This window comes from Tupaia chinensis, unplaced genomic scaffold, assembly GCF_000334495.1.
Source record: "Tupaia chinensis unplaced genomic scaffold, TupChi_1.0 Scaffold000494_1, whole genome shotgun sequence".
Taxonomy (NCBI): domain Eukaryota; kingdom Metazoa; phylum Chordata; class Mammalia; order Scandentia; family Tupaiidae; genus Tupaia; species Tupaia belangeri.
In genome coordinates this window covers 2494550-2513230 of record NW_006160006.1, presented here as the reverse complement: position 1 = coordinate 2513230, position 18681 = coordinate 2494550, and the positions used below count along the sequence as shown (strand labels likewise).

General features: G+C 52.3%; 1 protein-coding gene and 1 long non-coding RNA gene across 6 annotated transcripts in view; one reads left to right on the top strand and one right to left on the bottom strand.

The window, feature by feature from the left end:
- Window positions 1–8951: 8951 nt before the first annotated feature.
- LOC106735718 (uncharacterized) overlaps window positions 8952–18681 on the top strand; it is a 15171-nt gene continuing 5441 nt past the window's right edge. The window contains exon 1 of one of the 2 annotated variants that reach the window (XR_001370968.2): window positions 8952–9551. This is a non-coding gene — a long non-coding RNA (uncharacterized LOC106735718). Of the gene's footprint in view, window positions 9552–11043; window positions 11252–18681 lie in introns of those variants that run through there. The other variant, XR_001370969.2, reaches the window with a different exon arrangement.
- The window catches only part of SLC39A14 (solute carrier family 39 member 14), a 55168-nt gene continuing 50591 nt past the window's right edge, over window positions 14105–18681 (bottom strand). For all 4 annotated transcript variants that reach the window (XM_006156459.3, XM_014590880.2, XM_027774939.1 and 1 more), the window contains 3 exons: window positions 18352–18559; window positions 17010–17194; window positions 14105–14251 (listed from right to left, as the gene is read on the bottom strand). In XM_006156459.3, the coding sequence (XP_006156521.1) occupies window positions 14105–14251; window positions 17010–17194; window positions 18352–18559 (540 nt within the window). The remainder of the gene's footprint in view (window positions 14252–17009; window positions 17195–18351; window positions 18560–18681) is intronic.

Genomic DNA, 18681 nt, shown 5'->3' with positions numbered 1-18681 from the left:
ATCTCACCCGCCACCGGCGGGGCTCCCATCCCCGAAGAGTGCGGGTCCGCGCTCCGCGGCTTCCCTGCCCTCCGCCGCCCAAACCTGGGAACGCTGTCACCGCCCGAGGTGCTGAGTGCGGCTCGTACGGGAGGGACACTCGGTCCCTCCTGGCCCCGGCCTCGCCTCCTCACCCATTTCTATCCGCGAGACGGGGGACCGCCCCGCCCTTTGGGTCAGACCTAAGCCCCTGGGGTCGCGCCCTGCCAGGAGCTCCTGTTGCTTCTGGGGACCCGCAGGGCCCGAGCAATCCGGCCCGCCCCGCTACTTCCCAACTGTAGCTCCTTACGCTGCGAGCCCGGGCCTGCCTGCCCTCCTACCCGGGGTGTCGCCGGCCGTCCCAGGTACTCTGATTTCTGCCACGTTGGGCAGTGCGGACGTGGACAGCCACGGAAGCCCGTGCAAGTTCCATGCACCGGGGGCGAACCTTCACTGCAGAGCCGCGGGCAGTGCGCACGGTAAGTTCCGGGCAAACACTTTGGCTCCCCTCCTTTCAGAGCAAGCCACGACAGGTGCTCGAGTTAGGAATAGAGAGCGGCGACCTTGCTGTCTCCCGTTGAAGAGGGCATTTCCATCACCGCAGAGAGCTCCGTTGGACTAGACTGTTATAGAGGCTTAAGCTTAAATCTCCATTAATAAAGGTTTATGTATTGGAAAGAGGCCTGGAGGTGTACCTGAGAATCAGACGCTAAATTATCCCTGCGAGCTTTGACCCAAAGCCTTCCATAGTAACCCCAACAGGCAGGGACAAAATTGGGTTTTCATGGGTCTGGAGCTCAGGTTTCCACCCGAGAGAATTATTCAGATATCCTGGGGAGTATTTCACTTAAGAAGTAATAGGAACTCTGAGTGCGCATCATGCCGTGTCTCTAGAAGGCAGCTGCTAAAATTCATCTTGCAGAATCTGAACAGAACTACAACAAAAGCTTAGGGAAACACTGTGAGCCAGTGGGAAGGGATGGGTATTCAGCACTCACAAGGAGAAAAGTAACCGGCCCTTTGGATCTCAAGCTGGTGGCACCCACCTTCCCTTTGGGGATAAGAGGCTTTGCACGAAACAGAAGCGGGACTTAGAGCGGCGCGAAGCAGGTTTGTAAGTGTACAGAGCAGATTGCTCCACGGGGGTGGGGGGGTGGGGGGGGGGAAGTGGGGGTGGCCCGGATCAGGGAACAAGCCTGGAAGCCTGGAGTAAGTGCAAGAGGTGGGCTGCCCTGCAGGCAGGTGCCGAGTGCACTTTGGTGGGGGTCTGTCCTGCAGAGCCTGGCTCAGTGCCAGGCTAGGAAGGGGCGGCTTAGTCAGGACTTTTCTACGGTGATTTTCCTGTAGCCACCGTCCCACTTACTTTCTGGCCTCATTAGGATCGGTCCCGTCGTTGTCACAGTTACCATCCCAGGCAGGTGGGTGAGTCCCTTAACACGCCACTGTAGTCCAGCCAGTGTATAATGAATGTGAAGGTCAGGCAGTAGTCCCTCCACAGGCACCGTTTTCAGACCCAGCCTCCAAGCCACCCAACATCTGTCAGGTTTTATTGTTTCAGTGTGGGTGCCGGAACTCCTGCCTCAATCCCCTCCTGTCTCCCATCACATCAGATTAAAGTGACCATGGTTTTAAGAGCCCCTTGTAGTTCCGTCCAGTGTCTTGACAAGTCTGCAGCCTGAGTTGTACACGAAGTCACTCTCGCCTTGGGGCACAGTGAGTCTGACCTGGGGCCTGTTAGCCATTGCCCCTGGGGCTGGGAGGGTGGTCTCAACCTCCAAGGGAGGGGCACCCAGTCAGCTCAAGGAAGACTCCCTGGAGGAGGGACAGAGCTGCCATCGGCGGCTAGTCCTTGAGGCCAGCCAGAGAGTAGCTGTGCACATGGAAGGGTCTGGGAGGGCTCCCTGGCATCGGCTACAGGTGGGAACTATTAGTATCACTTCCAGTCACAGAAGAGGAAACCGAGACCTCGGAAGGAAAGGATTTACCACGCACACAGCTGGGGTGCTGGCAGCCACAGTGGCTGTCACCGTGGCTGCAGGTCATTGGCCTTTGCTCACAGCCCCCCGGGCCTCGCAGAAATCCAGGGGACTAAGGAGTGCTGGTGTCCGAGAAAGGGCAGAGAGAGGTGAAGTCCTTATCCAGCCAAGCACACCGGGAACTCCAAAAGATGGCAGAGCTGCAGAAGATGGCATGTCACAGTACTGACCTGGGGGAAGCGATGAGGCTGGGTTCCTGGGGACTCCTACAGGGTGTGGAACCATGCCTGGCACCCGGTGAGCACTTCGTTTGAGTTTGTTAAATGAACAACAGAAAAGCAAACGAGATTGCTAAGTGAATAAACGAATAAGTGTAGCCTGACAGACCTGGGTTCAAGTCCCAGCAATGCCATATATACGCCACGACAGAAAGGGAGGCAGCACCCACCAGGGTCCTGATGCCATGATCCCTCCAGCCTCAGCAGCCCCGGCTCGGGTATGCGTGTGCCCAGATACTCAGCGAGGTCTCTGGACATGAACCCCAAGCATTCCCAGGGGTCAGCCTCGCAGGCTGTCAGCATGCTTTACTGCTGCTGCGAGCATTCCCAGGGGTCACCCTTGCAGGCTGTCAGCATGCTTTACTGCTGCCCCGAGGCTGGTCCCCACCAACGTGCTTCAGTCCTCCGACTTCCACTGGGTTCAGCCAGCAGGGGTAGAGCTGGGTGTGGGTCTCACCCTGCAGCACCCGCCCGGCCTGCAGTCGCAGAGAAGGGCTTCTGGGTGCGGGGCCTGGGCTCTCGGCTGCCCTCTCTCTCCTACAGCCGCACATTGGGTGGTGCCCACAGCCCTTCTCAGCCTGTGACTGCCCCACCTGGCCAGGTCCCGAACTCGCGAACTGGACATTGTTTTCCTTTTACTTTCTGCATTGGTCAGAACTGACATGCATATTGGGTCATTGGAAAAGTCATGACATATTTTTTTATGTGAAAATGTGTCATGATTTTTCGGACTACCCGATATTTGAAATGGCCAAGGTTCACATTTACCTGGTCTCTCTACTAATTTTGTCAAAGCTAGGTTTCCATTTTACAGGGCACGTGAGACTTAGTGTATTTCTGTATGAAACTCCCAAAGCACTTCGTAAATCTTAATTAACGACCAGCTTCTCGGAGGCATAATTAGGAACGCTTTTAATTTAACCAAAGCACAGAGAATCCTCATTCCCACTGTGGTCTAAAGGTAACCTGGCTTCACTTTCTATTTATGTGAAGCCATTAAATATTAACCGTCTGTGTTAAATGTGAGCCACTGAACTGTAGGAGATCTTTTATTCTTTTAAAGAGAGATTTTTGTTATAGGGTACATGCTCGCCAGAGAGACAGCCAGAAATCACCCCCCTCTGGAATGACCACACTGCAATCCCCTCTCCTCCATTCTCCTCTCAGGATCTTGGGCACACCCAGCACGGTTCAAACTGCAGGCAACTACGTGGGAGTCCACCCATGTAACCACAGCGCCATCTGCTGGCCCCTGTAGGGTATCTTAACAATTAGAAGCATTTCTAAGAGAGCTGCACATAACAAAGTGTTTCTTAGTATACTATCTCCAGTTTTGTACACAAAGCATTATGTAAATGTTTTTATTAGGAACACATATTACATGGACAGTGTACACTTTTTTTTGAGAGGTTTTTGCTATAGGGTGCCTGTGCTTGCCAGAAAGACAGAGAGAGACAGAGAGACAGAAAGTGAGAAGTCACCCCCCCGGGGGGATGGCCACGCCGCAATCCCTTCTCCTCCATTCTCCTCTCGGGATCTTGGGCACGCATGCACACGTGCCTGGCGTGAGTTTAAGCCACCGGGCCCAGGATTTGAGCCACGGTTCACTACATGGGAGTCCAGCGACATAGCCATTACGCCAACTGCTGGTCCCGTGAGGATACACTTTTAAAATAATGCTTCAAAACATCTCGGTGCAGGACCAGCACACAGACGGCACCAGAATTCCAGTCAGAGACTCAGAAAGCAACCACGACTGCATCTCCCATCTTCTCCTAAGTGCATTTAGTGCTGATTAGATGACCTTGGCGTGACCCCGCCACACACACACCATAATCTTTAGATCTGAAAAAAATTAGTGACTCCAGGTAAGAAGATGGATTTTGTGATGGGGCCAGTAGGAGGCATGGTGGTTAGGACCTTGGATTCCCACTTGGGCAATGACGGTTCAAGTCTTGGACCTGGCAGCTTGCTTTCTCGCTCACTCTTTCTTTCTGGTGAGTATGTGCATCCTATAGCAAATTTAAAATAATAATAATAATATATAAAATTAAATAATTTTTAAAGAGATTTTTGCTATAAGGCTCATGTGCTCACTGGAATGACAGAGAGACAAAATGTGAGAAGTCACCCCCCCCCCCACGGGGTGATTTTTCACTTTCTGTCAGGATTTTGGCATGTATGCAGACGTACCAGAAATGAGCTTCAAGCTGCCGGGTCTGGGACTAGAACTGAGGTCAGCTATGTGGGAGTCCAGTGTCTTAACCACTTTGCCACCTGCTGGCTCTCAACAAATAATTCTTTAAAAAATAAACCACTATGTATTTTGCATAATTAGAAAAACATGGCAGGGGCTGGACAGTGCCACTAGGGAAAAACACCACGTGCTGGGAGGCTGGCCGTGTGGGAAGGTTTGGGTTTGTGTCCGGAAACCTTTGAGGGGGTTATTGGGGCTGCCTAACACTGGGGGAGGACTGCTGCATTAAGACACTGGGTGGGGGGCGGCAGGTGGTGACATGGCAGTTAAGGTGCTGGACCCCCACGTGGCTGACCACGTTCAAGTCCTAGACTCAGTGGTTTGAAAATCACTTGGGGCACGTTTGTGTGTGCCAAAATCTCAGGAGGAGAATGGAGAAGGGATTGCGGTGTGGCCATCCCTCTCGGGGGTGACTTCTCACTTCTCTCTCTCTCTCCAGCGATGGCCCTATGGGAAAAACCTTAAAAACAAAACAAAACAAAACCTTGTTGGGGTGCTCTTTCTCTATCTCTTTCTCTCACTAATGGAAGAAATAAACTTTTACCAAAAAGGAGAAGAGCAGCTTATCCCAAAGCAACATTCTGCCAACAATAGCTGATATCAAGTTATAAGAGCCGTTCATGAAGGTTGTGCTGACTAGCAGATATCGTGTAAAGCTGTCACGCAGGCCACTTCCTGGGCTGTGTGCAAACCCCCTGGTGGTGTTTTCCTTTGGCCTTCCTGAGCGAGCCCAGTCCTGGGAGGACTGTGCCACCCTGGGAGGACTGTGCCACCCTGGGAGGACTGCGCCACCCTGGGAGGACTGCGCTATGGTGGGCACCCCACGGTGGCCATCACGTCTTGTACTGCTGTCTGCTGGCCCCCGTGAAGTAATTTTCTACTAGGCTAAGTAGACCATAATTAAATGTGTGGGACTATATCTACCTCAAAGCCAAATGAAAATAACATTGAGCTCTCTAATGTTTAGGCTGTATCTACCTTTTTAGTTAAAATACATCATTGAATCATCTATACTTTAATAAGATCAATCTATTTTTTTCAATCACTTTTCCAGAAAAGAAAAATCCGAACTCTACCTCTCTTTCCTGTTCACCCCATCCTCAGGTTGGGGGAAGGCCTACCGTGTCTGGAAGTTTACTGTGATGCTGGAACTGCGAATTTTGCAACATAATATGTTCTTCCTCAAGAGCTATGTCTATACAACCAGACATCGACTTCAAAAGAGCTTGTTTTATTAAGCATAAGAAGTTACAGAAACATGCCACTTCAGAGATCCTCCTGTTCTGGGAGGGCATGTAAGATCAAAGGCATTTTTCTCTCTTACTAGCACTTATACTCAAAGGCCTAATCCTTTAAGCATGTATTTCTTTTCTTCTTTGAGAGCAAGATCTTCGCTATAGGGCACATGCACTTACCAGAGACAGAAAGCGAGAAATCACCCCCTCCCAGGGGCATGGCCACGCTGCAGTCTCTTCTACTCCATTCTTCTCTTGGGGTTTTGGGCACGCACACGCACACACATGCACCTGGTGTGTTTTAAGCTGCGCGGGTCCAGGACTTGAACTGTGGTTGACTACATGGGAGTCCAGCAACATAACCATTACGCCACCTGCTGGTCCCAAGCAAATACTCCTTTTACTGAATTAGTTCTGTCCCTTTACTTCTTTTCATTCTCAGAGGGCCCATGCACTCCCCAGAGAGGGAGGAAAAAGCACCTCCCAACGGGGCTGGCCCCAGGGCAATCCCCTCCCCACTTCCCCATTGCCACCCACGCACTCATGTCCTGGTGCATCTTGCAGGCCACCAGTACCTGGATTAGAACAGCACTGTCTAGTTCTTTTCCTTCGTAAAACCACAAGGCGTGGTCGTGGTGGAGCCCCATCGCAGCACCACCATGACCCCAGTACTGGGCGCCATCCAAGGCTGGGCTCAGTTCCTGTGGGTGTGTGCACGCCGGCAAGCCCGCGCCATCCTGGCTGGCCGGGAGGGCTGGGCAGAGCTGTGGAGGGGCCCTGGGAGGGCGCTGGTCTTTCTCCCATGCAATACACTTAAGGACTTGAGGACAAAATACCCACAAGGTCGACATCCCGTTCTTGGAAAGACTCTCCAGTTATGTGGCACGGGAGTCACTTACTGATTTTCATGTATTTAAAATACTAGCCAAGGCTCAGCCTCTGTGGCACAGCGCACAGTATAAACGGACAGAGCTGGAAGCCACACGCAGACAGTGGTTCGAATCCTGTCCCAGCTGGCCTGACCGCATACTGCCCAGTGGCCTAGAGGAAGAGGATCATGACACAACAAAGCAAGTGCTCAGTGCCACCCCGTGCACCCACATCCCATCATGAGTTTTATTTTAATTTATTTGTTGTAGGGCACGTGCACCCGCCAGAGAGGGAGAAAGTGAGAAGCAGTCCTGGGGGGAGACGGCAAGCTGCGATCCCTTCTCCACTCTCAGGATTTTGGGCACAGCACGTTTCTCTGGGGCCAGGATTCAAACCACACATTTGGCCACGTTTGACCCAGCTGCCTTAAACTGCCACGCCACCTGGCTTTTTTTTTTTTTTTAACTAAAAAAATAGCGAATACCAGATGGATGTTTTACAAGGGCCGGGCCAGCTCAGTGGTGCGCTACTGAAGGAAAATGGGATGCACATGGAAACCGAGATGAGGCTGCGGTGCCCGTCACATGCCAGGTGCACGCGCGGTCCTGCCGGGAAAGCCTGGAGGTGGGGGCTGCAGCGTGAGACCCAGTCGAGGGTGTTTTTATGATGAAAGAAACTAGGAAAGAAGTGCATTTCATTTACACTCAGGCCATCGAGATGTGGGGACTTCGTGGGAGTTTCCCGACAGTCACGTGTGTATCCAGGCAGAGCTGCCCGGGTCACCGCCCACGTTTATCCTCCATGGCCTGTCAGCACACCAGACGTAGAAGGATGCCCTGAGCTGCGGGGCGAGAACTGCCGCTTGGTTTATGATCGCCAGGGCCAGAGCGCTTCCGGGTTATTCCTTAACGATAGCTGATGCTGTATTACCATCACGGAAACCCACCCACCCCAGGGCCCAAGGTCACAGTTACGCAGGAAGGACCGCCTCTGAGCACTCTTTCTGCCTTTAAAATAAACCCCGAAGACACCAGGCAAGGAGCTGTGATGGGGACCGGCAGCTCTGATACTTAGCTGAAGGCCATAAGGACCTTTGGATCTTTTCCAACCACTTTTTCCCACCATTTAAAATAAAACAACTCACCTGAGGTGAGGCCAGCAGATGGTATAGTAGTTGCATCACTCGACTCCCCCATGGCCGACCGCAGTTCGAGTCCCAAGCCCAGTGGCTTAAAACTTATGCCAGGTACGTGTATATATGCCTAAGATCCAGGGAAGAGAATGGAGAAGGGATTGTGGCAGGGCCATCCCCCCAGGGGGTGACTTGTCACTTTAACTCGGTCTCTGTGTGGCAAGCACATGTGCCCTATAGCAAAAAATCTCTTTAAAACAAAACTAAACTGAACTCACCTGGAGCCAGCAAGTGGTGGTTGGGGTTCTGGATCTCACCTTAACCACATTCTAGTTTGAGACCTGGACCGGGTGGCTTGAAAAACAGGCAGAGCGTATATGCATGCCCCAAATCCCCAGAGAATGAAGGTGAAAGGATTGTGGCAGGGTCTTCCCTCCTGGGGGGTGATTTCTCACTTTTCCTGTTTCTCTCTGGCGAACACATGCACCCTGTGGCAAAAATCTAAAACAAACAACAAAACACTCATCTGAGAGCCACCCATCCTGAGTGGGAAGTGCAATCTAGTGTATTCCATTAAGATTAAAGACAGTAGGTTCTGTTGGGATTTGAACATCAGTTTTCCCAAGTTGAGGTATTTCACAGATGGTGCAGAATCCAAACCTGAGGCAGACGGACACTTTGTCTTTCCACCGTTGAAACCCCTGTCCACATCTAGCACCCTTATTTCTTGGCATGCATTTTGCTCCAATTGATCTAAGCTGATGGCAAAGAACAGGAAGAAACGAGACAACAGATTTATGGCCTGTTAACGTTAGTGCTTCTGAGCAGTGTGGAGAGGCCAGAATGACCCCAGGCTGACCATCCCCTTGTCCCCACCTACCCCCTGCCACTATGCCCAAGAGAAAGGTTGACAGGGACGCTAGCAGGGATAAAGCCAAGGTGGAGGACAGACCACAGAGACCTGCAAGGCCTCCCCTCAGCCAGAGCCCACTCCTTAAAAGGCTTCTGCAGGGACCAGCAGGTGGCATGGTAGTTAAAGTGCTGGACTGCCACATGTCCAACCATGGATCAAGTCCCAGACCCTACTGCTTGAAACTCACGCCAGGCGCGTGTGCGTGCATGCCCATAATCCCAAGAGCAGAGTGGAGCAGGGATTGCAGCGCGGCCGTTGTCCCTAGGGGGTGATTTCTCCCTTTCCCTCTCCTTTCTCTCTCTGGTGATTGCACTGTCCTATAGCAAACAAAAAGCCTCTGCAAAGGGAGAGAAGGTCCCGAAGGCAAAAAGGTAGAAGCTGACACTAGCAAGGATGAGAAAAGCCTGCAGAAAATGGAGACCCAAACAGACCAGGAGGAACGGGGCGGGCTGCACGTGTGCCAGCTCTGGGCTTCTGCTGACAGCAGTCCGGAGTTTCCTTTTACTTACGGAGCTTTTTGCTATAGGGCACGTGCACTAGCCAGAGTCAGAGAGTGACAAATCAGCCCCGGGGGGCTGGCCATGCTGCAATCCCCTCTCCTTTACACATACACATGCCCAGCGTTGTTTCAAGCCACCAGGTATGGGATTCAAACCACAGTTGGACATGTGGAGCCCAGCATCTTTGCTGACCCTGAAGTTTTATAAAAATGCAGGATCTTGTTGAATTTTTTTTTTAAAGCCTGTTGCACTTCGGGGTAGATCTCTTCCCCTCCTAGTTGAGAGCCTTCCTCCTCGCTCCCAGGGCAGGACTCCCTGACTCACACAGCCATCTTGGCATGAGTGCCTGTGCTGTGGAAAAATTGCTTTTTTGTCCTCCTCTCCCTCCCGGCCTTTAGCCTAGACTGGATCCGCTGGGACCTGACCACGAAACTCCGGTTACCAGGGAACCAGGCAATCAGGACTTCCCAGCGACACCACTGACAGGGAGTTTCTCAAGAGCAGCGGCTCCTGTTCCCCACCATGACCTTCAGGCAGATGATGGCGCCAGGGTCCCCAGACTCGGGCGGCTCGTGAAACGCAGTTGAGCGCCGTGCACAGTGAGGCCTGGCAACCCTCCTGCAGGCCTCCCCGGTTCAGAGCTCTGATGACTAGGTTTAGGGACTTTCTGGGGGTTTGAAAGCTGTGTATTGGTAACGACTGTCCGTGTCCTGCCTGAAACACCATGGTTGTTCATGAAAACAAAAACGTTTTGTAGTGGCTTTCACGGAGAATGTCCAGAATGGCTTAGCTGGTTCAGAGTATGCCGAGGGTGGCCGATGTCAGAGCCCACCTTCTCAGCTCTGCTCACTCCTTGTGGGTCACGAACTTCCGAGGACCAGGCATGAGCTGGCGCCCGCAATGCCGGGACTCGTACCCACTCCTGCTGCCGGTGGGAGAGAGCTCTCTCAAGCACGGAACTGAAAGCCCTTCCCTTGGCCTTTCCATGCGTTGTGTGGCAGGGCCTCAGTCACAGAAACCAAGCGGAGCCTCCACCCTGAAAGGAATGCGTGAAAACAATAGCAATTGCAGCATAAGCCCCGTGAGGGGGCAGCGGGGTGCGCAGGATTCCTAGAGAAGGTGGCATTAGAGAAAGGACAAGCAAATGTCACCCACCAAGTCCCCCGGCAGGCGTGATTAGGTGATGGGGACGGAAGGCCAACACGAAACACTTGAGGGGTCTTCAGAAAGTGTATGGAAAATGGAAGTCGGTCTGAGTTTATTTTGGTGCAATAAAACTGAAATCCATTCAGAATTGGGCAGGAGGCTGGGGCAGTTAGATACCACATGGCCAACTTCACAGTTCAAATCCCGGACCAGTGGCTTAAAAATCACGCCAGGTGCGTGTGCTTCACACCCAAAATCCTGAGAGGAGAATGAGAGAGAAGGGATTGTGGGTGGCAACCCCCCCCCTCCCGAGAGAGGTGGTGCTTCCTCATTATTCCTCTCTCTCCGTCTGCTGCTCTCTGGTAAGCACACACACCCTACAGTAAAAATCTAAACACAAACGAACAGGTGAGGACTGAGCAGCAGACGTGTGGGGATGTCTAGTGCATTTATGAACTGAATTGATTCTTATTTCACTGTTCCATGTCCATGTCGAAGACAAACAGCACATCTCCAACCCTAAAGCTGCCCTGGGATCAGAACAAACAGCTGAGAATTTTAAGTCTCATAACCCTGTGCTTCTTCCTGAAAAGCATACAGGAGGTGTACTTTACTTTAAAAGAATTATTTAACTTTACTATTATTTATTTATTATTATTATTTTCCAGTTTTGATCAGAGAGAGACAGAGAAAGAGAGAGGGAAAGTGAGAAAGCAAACCACCTGGTTGACTTGAATGGCAGTCAGCCATGTGGGAGTCCAGCACCTTTAACCCCCACACCACGTGCAGGCCGCAGGAGATGGACTTTAAATGAACCGAGCCCCAACTACCGAAAGTGTCAAAGTGTGGACGTATACCAGAGAAAGCAGGGTGATAGAGAGCTCTTACCAGACACTACGATTCTTTTACCACACGACCTCAGCGAAGTCACAGCCCCATGAAAAGGAAAAAGAGATGTTCAAGTTTGCATACTATGTAACATGAAAGCTTCCTTCTAAAATCCCGGTGGGAATTTAAGCAGGACCTGATAAAACAAAGCCTGAGATGGGTGAGACACCGTCGCCACCCAGTGTTAAGCAGCCTTTACTGCACCCACATTGTAACTGCAAAAGATCAGGCAGGGATTCTCGGCAATTACAGAATATAGCTTTATTTATTGAATTTCACAAATAAAACATTTACAGTCCATATAAGTTATTTTCTTCTCTAATTTCATTTCATAACACCTGAGTTATTTTTAAAAAATACTGTGATGGAATTGCAGAACTGTAAAGGAAAACTGAACAATAAAAACCTAACCTCTCTCTTTTGTGACCATCAGTCAAGTTCCTTTAAAGCAGACTTCTAGTGTGCTACCATCCCTTTGGGAGAGGACTTACTAAAATGGAGAAGCCCTCTTTTATAAACTCAGGAAAAACCTTGAGGGTCAAGGGCCTAAGGCACCCTGCAGGCCAGGGGGAGGTGAGGAGCCCAGAACCCCGTTCCTGGCTTCCGGCTCCTGCGCGTGGCCCAGGCTCCCTCGCTGACAGCAATGGCAGCTGGTCTGCTCAGGGAGAGGTCGAGGGTGAGGGTGCCGATGCCGGGGCTCGCTACCCTCAGTCTTCTTACATGTACAGATGTTCAAAACAGAAAGTTGTGACTTAAAAGTCACAACGGGATGGCCACATTTTCAGCTCATGAAGCTAATCTTGTTGCCAATGGTAACATACAATTGGTTGGATGATCCCAGAGTCTCCGCCTCTCCCAAGCTCCTGCTGGGACTGGCCACCAATTGATTTAAGGAGCATGTCCCTTTGAGCAGTTGCCCACGGGAGGAGGGTGCTGAAGTTCATACAGCTGCGCACGAAAGGGAAAGCGCCCTACTGCTCCGTATTTTACTTTTCAATATGTTAGTTAGATAAAGACTATTTTTGAGCAATTTTCCTAAACTAGAAAGCCACTTACTTGAACTTAGTCTTATTTTTAAGGAATGACAGGATCTAAAGGGAATGCTAAACTTGTACATTTAATACATCAATGAGAGGTAAGGAAAGTGACATCTTCCGGAGTCTTCAATTCCGAGCATGATTTTCTGCGAGCTCCTGATAGTAGTTTGAGGAAAATAAAACAGAAAAGACAAAACATGGTCTCACAGGTCACCATTAATTAATACAAAAAGTTAGATTCCAACATTCCAGGACTGGTTCTTTGGTAAAACTGGACCAGAACCCCATCAGGAGTCTGTCCTGATATTTAAATCTGGAGTCCCGATCACTCAAGTTTTCCCCCTCCTCCGGCCTAACTGCGAATCTCTCCACCAACAGGCCAAGGATGGGGAGGAAAACATGGAGGGCGGCACCAGCAACGTCCCACTCATGTTCTTTCCGGAAGTGTTCCTGCTAGAAGGGATGTATGCCAAGAGGAAAACAAAATAGATGACTAACGGCGGACAGTGTCTGTGTGTGGGGACAGGACTCAGGTGTCGGCCCGGCCCAGCACCGGTCAGTCACACGCCTGTCAGTTTGCGAACGCGGCCCCCAGGCTGCACCTGTGGCCAAGAAAGGCTTCTGGAGAGTCTGGCTCCCCAAAGTGGCGGAAGAATCTCACATTATCAATATGATAATAATAAAGCAATTCACCTAGTGAACCTGGAGAGGAGCTCTGGGAGGCTCCGCCGGCCGAGGCTGGCCTAGGCCTCTCTGACACCTCCATCTTCCCCCTCCCTCCGTCTCCATGCGAGTCACACCAGGCGTCCACCTCTGTTGGGTGAGGGGACCCGGAGGGCTGTCTATACCCCGCCCGCCTCCGCTCTCCCTGCGTCTGCCGTGCTCCAACCCAGGTCTTCCTTACCCTTCAGTCCCATTACTCATCCTGTTACTGATGACACTAGCGAACCCTCGAACCCCACTTCTGACACCCTCGTCCAAGTAGAGCACTCCAGCTCTGCAGGTCAGCTGGCCACCCAGCAGAATCCTGGCAGGGGAGGCAAGTCTGCCCAGCCGCCCCTAACACAAACATCTGTAATGTGCTTCTAGGAGGGAGCTAGAAAGTCTCAGAGGCGGGAGTAGGAAAGGGACACAGCGACCATGGCAAAGCCAAGTGTTTCCTTGCAGCTCCTGACCCTCCCTGTCCCCAGTGGTAACCTGGAAGAGGAGGGCCAGGCAACAGCAGCTCACGGGGCCAGCCGTGCAGTGCTGAGGTGCTGCCCCAGAAACCAGCACCCAGCGTCCCAGGAGGGACGATGAGCACTGTGACACTGCGTCTCCTCTCTCCCTGGGGATGGCCCTCCCCTCTCCCTGCTCACCTGCTCTTTTGCATCTCTTTGAGAAAAGAACAGGCAACAGATGAGGAAGCAGGGAAGGGCCCTGTCTCCCGTCCCTCTAGAACAGGTCAGTGGACACACACCAGGGTGCACACACATTCCTGGGCCCCAAACTGTGGACTCGCCTGCGGGAATTTCTCACCAAGCTATAACCACTGGCTGCACTGTGGGACAAAGGGACCAGAATCTTCCGGGGCCAGTTCCAGACAAAGAAGGCAGGTATCGGGACAGTCAGGCTTGCCTGGTAAGCCACTCAGGTTCCACGGTCCCTGTGAGGAGAGGGAGCGGGGAGGGCGCGAGGCACTGGCCAGAGCTGGTTCCCAGGATGGAGTTGACCTCTGAGCGCAGGAGCACAGTCTGTGGCCCGGTCTTTAACAGAACCGCTTCTGCCGCGGTGCTGCATGGGTGCAGAGTCCGCGGGCCAGGGCCTGGGCTGCCCAGGGCCCGACCTGCACTCCCTCTGGCTCTCGGCAGAGCCCTACCCGATCTGGATCTGCCCCGAATACATGGTGAGGACCAGCATGATGGAGAAGCCGGTCAGCAGGCCCAGGTTCTGGATGACGAAGGGGACCAGGATGCTGCCTTTCCTCTCGTCCTCCTGGCAGACTTCATTCATCTCAGGGAACTGCGGAGGGAGAGACAGGGAGCTGCAATTCCGCTCCTACTGTGCAAGGCAGGGCAATGCAGAGACCAGGGTGCCCAGCCTTTCTCCAGGTGGTCACCAGGATGACTCGACACCCAGGTAAAGCAAAGTGCTACCCACAAACATGTGGGGGCCTGGGCTGCACTCAGATGCTGGCTGGAAATAAATAGGCCCTCATAAAACACAAGCTTGTGGGTACATGCGCTTGCTAGAAAGAGGGAGAGTGTGTCCCCCACTGGGGCGTGGTCACACTGAAATACCTTCTCCTCCATGTCTCCATCCCGCTGGAATTTGGAACAGGCTCAAAGAGCCTGGTATGTTTTTCTTTTATTTTTGAGAGACATTTTTGTTATAGGGCATGTGCACTCGCCAAAGCCAGAGACAGAAATCAAGAAATCACCCCCGGGGAGACGGTCACACCACAATCCCTTCTCCTCCACTCTCCTCTCGGGATCTTGGGCACACATGCACACACGCCCGGCGTGAGTGTTAAGCTGCCAGGTCCAGGACTCGAAGCGGGATAGAGTACGTGGGAGTCCGACAATGTAATCTGCTGGTCCCCAGTCTGGTCGAGGACTACCACTGAGGTGGGTCCCGTGGGACCTGGCTCTATGTACAGCACCAGCCAGCTGCTCTACGGGAGCAGGCCCAGAAACTCACGACTGCTAACTCTGAGACACTGGGAAGGTCATTTGCTACTGGGAGGCATGGTTGAGCAATTGAGCAACTGTGTCTGTGGACAGAGAACGAAGCCACAGTACACCGTGGTTCAAGGCCTCATGACCCAGGCCAGTGAGGTTGGCAACCACAATAAAACCACCGAGTCAGGCCAAAAACACACCGACCACGGCGTAGGCTCCCTGTACGGCAGGGAACATGCGTCCATGGGGTGAGGCTGGGCCATGGTGGTCAGTGTTCTCATCATCGCGTCAAAAGTATTATTTTCAAAGGTTGTGGAAGATAACTCATGCAGAGAGCCAAAGAGCACGGCATGCCAGTGAGCAGGAGACCAGCCTCGTTTACATAAAGGGTGCCTCAGAGCAGGAACGTCTAGTACACTGAAACTTGAATGGGTACCCTGCACGCTGCAGGTCCAGCACAATGCACATTTTCAGACTCGGCCTATAACGTGAAAAGCAATTTGGTGATATGGATTAAAAGCCTCAAGCCAAGCTGGCTCCATGGCCTGGTGGTTAAGGCAGCTTGGGAAATGAGGGTGTTGGCATGCCCCAATCTGCAGAGGAGCGAGAGAAGGGGTTACAGCGCGCCCGTGCCCGTGGGGTGCTTCCTCCTCTCAGTCTCTCTGGTGGGCACACAAGTCCTCTGGCCAAAAATTAGAAAATAAAAAAGCCTAAAACCACATGTCCCTTTTGGGCCAACAGTTCCAGTAATCTGGAATTAAGGCATATCCTCTCACCAAGTAATACTGCCCTTGGGGGAAAAAGTATGCAACATGGAATATGCTATGTCATATCAAGGGAAAAAGGAACCAGGACAGACCGAACACTGCCTGTGATTAGAGTGATTTGAGAGCAGACACACACTGCAGCGAGAGACCCACACAGCAGAGTGTGTGCCGCTGTTGTTGTGGGGCAAAATGATAACGAGGCCTTTTATTTCCTTCTTCCACTCCCTCCCACCTTTCTTTCTTCTTTTTATTCACCCAAATACACCAATTCCTGAATACGTAAGGCCTCTAGACGAAGTATAACCATTTTCTTTACATATACTGATAAAAACATGAACCTTTCCTCCTTTAAAATAATTTTTTTCTGGGACCAGCAGTTGGCGTAATGGCTATGTCGCTGGACTCCCAGGTAGTCGACCGCAGTTCGAGTCCTGGACCCAGTGGCTTAAACTCATGCTGGGCATGTGTGTGCCTAAGATCCTGAGAGGAGAATGGAGAAGGGATTGTGGCGTGGCCATGCGCTCTGGGGGGTGATTTCTCACTTTCTGGTTGTCTCTTGTCTTTCCAGCGAGCACATGCACCCTATAGCAAAAACTTCTTTAAAAAAAAAAATCATTTTTTTCTTTTTGGGTGGGTTTTTTTTTTTTTTTTTGTCATAGACTGTGTGCACTTGCTGAAAGAGACAGAGAGCGGGAAAGTGGGACATCACCCTTGAACGGGGATGGCCACACCGTAATCCCTTCTCCTCTATTATCTTCTTGGGATTTTTGGCATGCACGTACACTTGCCTGGCATGATTTGCAAGCCACCAGGTCAGGAACTTGAACCGTGGTTGGCTATGTGGACTCCAGGGCCTTAACCATTACTCGACCTGACGGCCCATCCTTTAAGATTCAATGCCCCCTAAAAACCACATAACTGTACACCTCTAATAGGTGAACTGTGGAGTACATAAAGATACCTTTGCAAACCTGTTATAAAAACAAACTGCCCTGGATCAGCAGATGCCATAATGGTTATGTCACTGAACTCCCACGCAGTCGATTGTGGTTCAAGTACTAGACTCGGTGGCTTAAACTCATGCCAGGCACATGTGTGCATGTGCCTAAAATCCCAAGAGGAGACCAGAGAAGGGACTGTGGTGTGGCCATTACCCCCGGGGGGTGATTTGTCTGTCTCTCTCTGTATCTCTGGTGAGCGTACATGCCCTTGTAACAAAAATCTCTATAAGAAAACAAAGAAAAAACTACCCAACATTCTCTTTGCTGTCCCCTGAATTTAACACTGTGGCCCAGGGTCACACCTACGTGGCATAAACAGCGGAAGACTTACCATGTCAGCCAGAGCGATATACAAGAACATCCCTCCAGCCAGCGCAAAAATCCAGTTGGCAGAGAAGTGGCTGCCAGCCAGGATGCCAAATGCCAGGCCCACGTAGCAGCAGCAGGCAGAAAGGAAGTTGAAGAAGAGGGCCTGCTGGATACTCATGCCCGCGTTGAGCAGGATGACGAAGTCTCCTGCGGCGGGAGAACAAGAGGAAGGTTGAAAGGGGAGTTGTACCAGAGCTGCAAGACGGAGAGCACCTGGTGCCATCGGGCTGCTTGACCTCAGAGGGAGGCTGGTAAAAACCAGGACAGCCCAGATGCAGGACTGCAGGGGCAAGATTCAGGCATCTCTACCTCCCGCTCGGAAGTGTCTCTACGTAATAAACTGACCAGGTTGGTCCAGCCTGGAGGCTGCAAGTAATTCACGGAATTTATAAAACAAAAGCAAACAGCCTCTACAGCTGGAACATGGCAGGACTCAGAGCCGTGCTGCTGCAGTGGGGGTGAGAGAGCACAGTTGTGTGTCAGAGGAGGTCAGTGACTGGGTGGCTGGGTGGCTGGGCGGGACCTCCTCCACCAGTCCCGGTGGTTAGGGCAGGAAATGAGGCGGACAGAGGCTGCCATGGACACCCGACACGCTGTGACTGTCCACCTTGCTGTGACTGGCCAGAGAAACCTACCAGGGCAGGCCCCTGGACCTTGGGCCTCCAAGCTGTGAACAAAATAAACCTCTATCTTTATAAAATAGAAGGGCTTCAGGAGTTTCCGATTAGCCACAAGATGGACTGGACAATGACCGACTCACTGGCACGGGCCTCGCTGGTGTTTCAGTGGGTGGTGAACTAGAGGAAGTCCCTTCATCCCGACTACAAAGAGCAGCGCTTTAGGACACACTCCCAATGGGGAGGAGTAACTCGCCAGAAACAAACAAGCCAGTCACGGCGAGCCCAGACACGGCCGCTGTGTGTCTGAGCCCCAGTCCTGGCTTTTCGCACTCGCTCTGATGAAACAAAGCGCCCCCTGGCCCCTGGCTCATCGACTTCACCCCCTCCAGACCGCCGGCACCGTGCAACACTGCGAGCCATACAGCGACCAGGGTTCGGATCCGTGGTGGCCTGAAAACTAAGATGTGGAGGAGCCGGCAGGCTGGGGGACAGGCTGCATGATAACCTGCCGAGGAATGCCTTCTCTCTACCCCACCTCACGCACGCAGATAACAAAAGGGAAAAAGGTCGTTCCATCTCCACAGCTGGGGGCATGCTAACAAGCGCCGTGAGGAGGGGGAGATCAGCCACAGGGAAGGGGCCGCACCCACAACTTGGCGCACGGTGGCACGGGGGCGTGCTTACCCAGCTCGTGTGGGAACTCCTCACACAGGATGGCTACCGAGGTGCTGATGCCTTGGAAAACCGACACGGTGAAGGAGGCGCCGATGGCCAGGCCGTCAATGAAGTTGTGCAGGCCGTCGCTCAGGGTGATCATCCAGGCCAGCGTGCCGATGTCCGAGTAGTGGACGCCCTTCAGCCAGTGGCAGGCGCTCTGGGAAGCCTGCAGGTCCTACGAGAAAGCACGTCCCAGGACCCCCGAGAGTCAAAGGCTGATTCACGTGTCTCCAAAGCCAGCCTGCCTCGAGGCTCCCCGCCGCTGCGGGCAGCCCACTGACCTTGTCTGTGAGACAG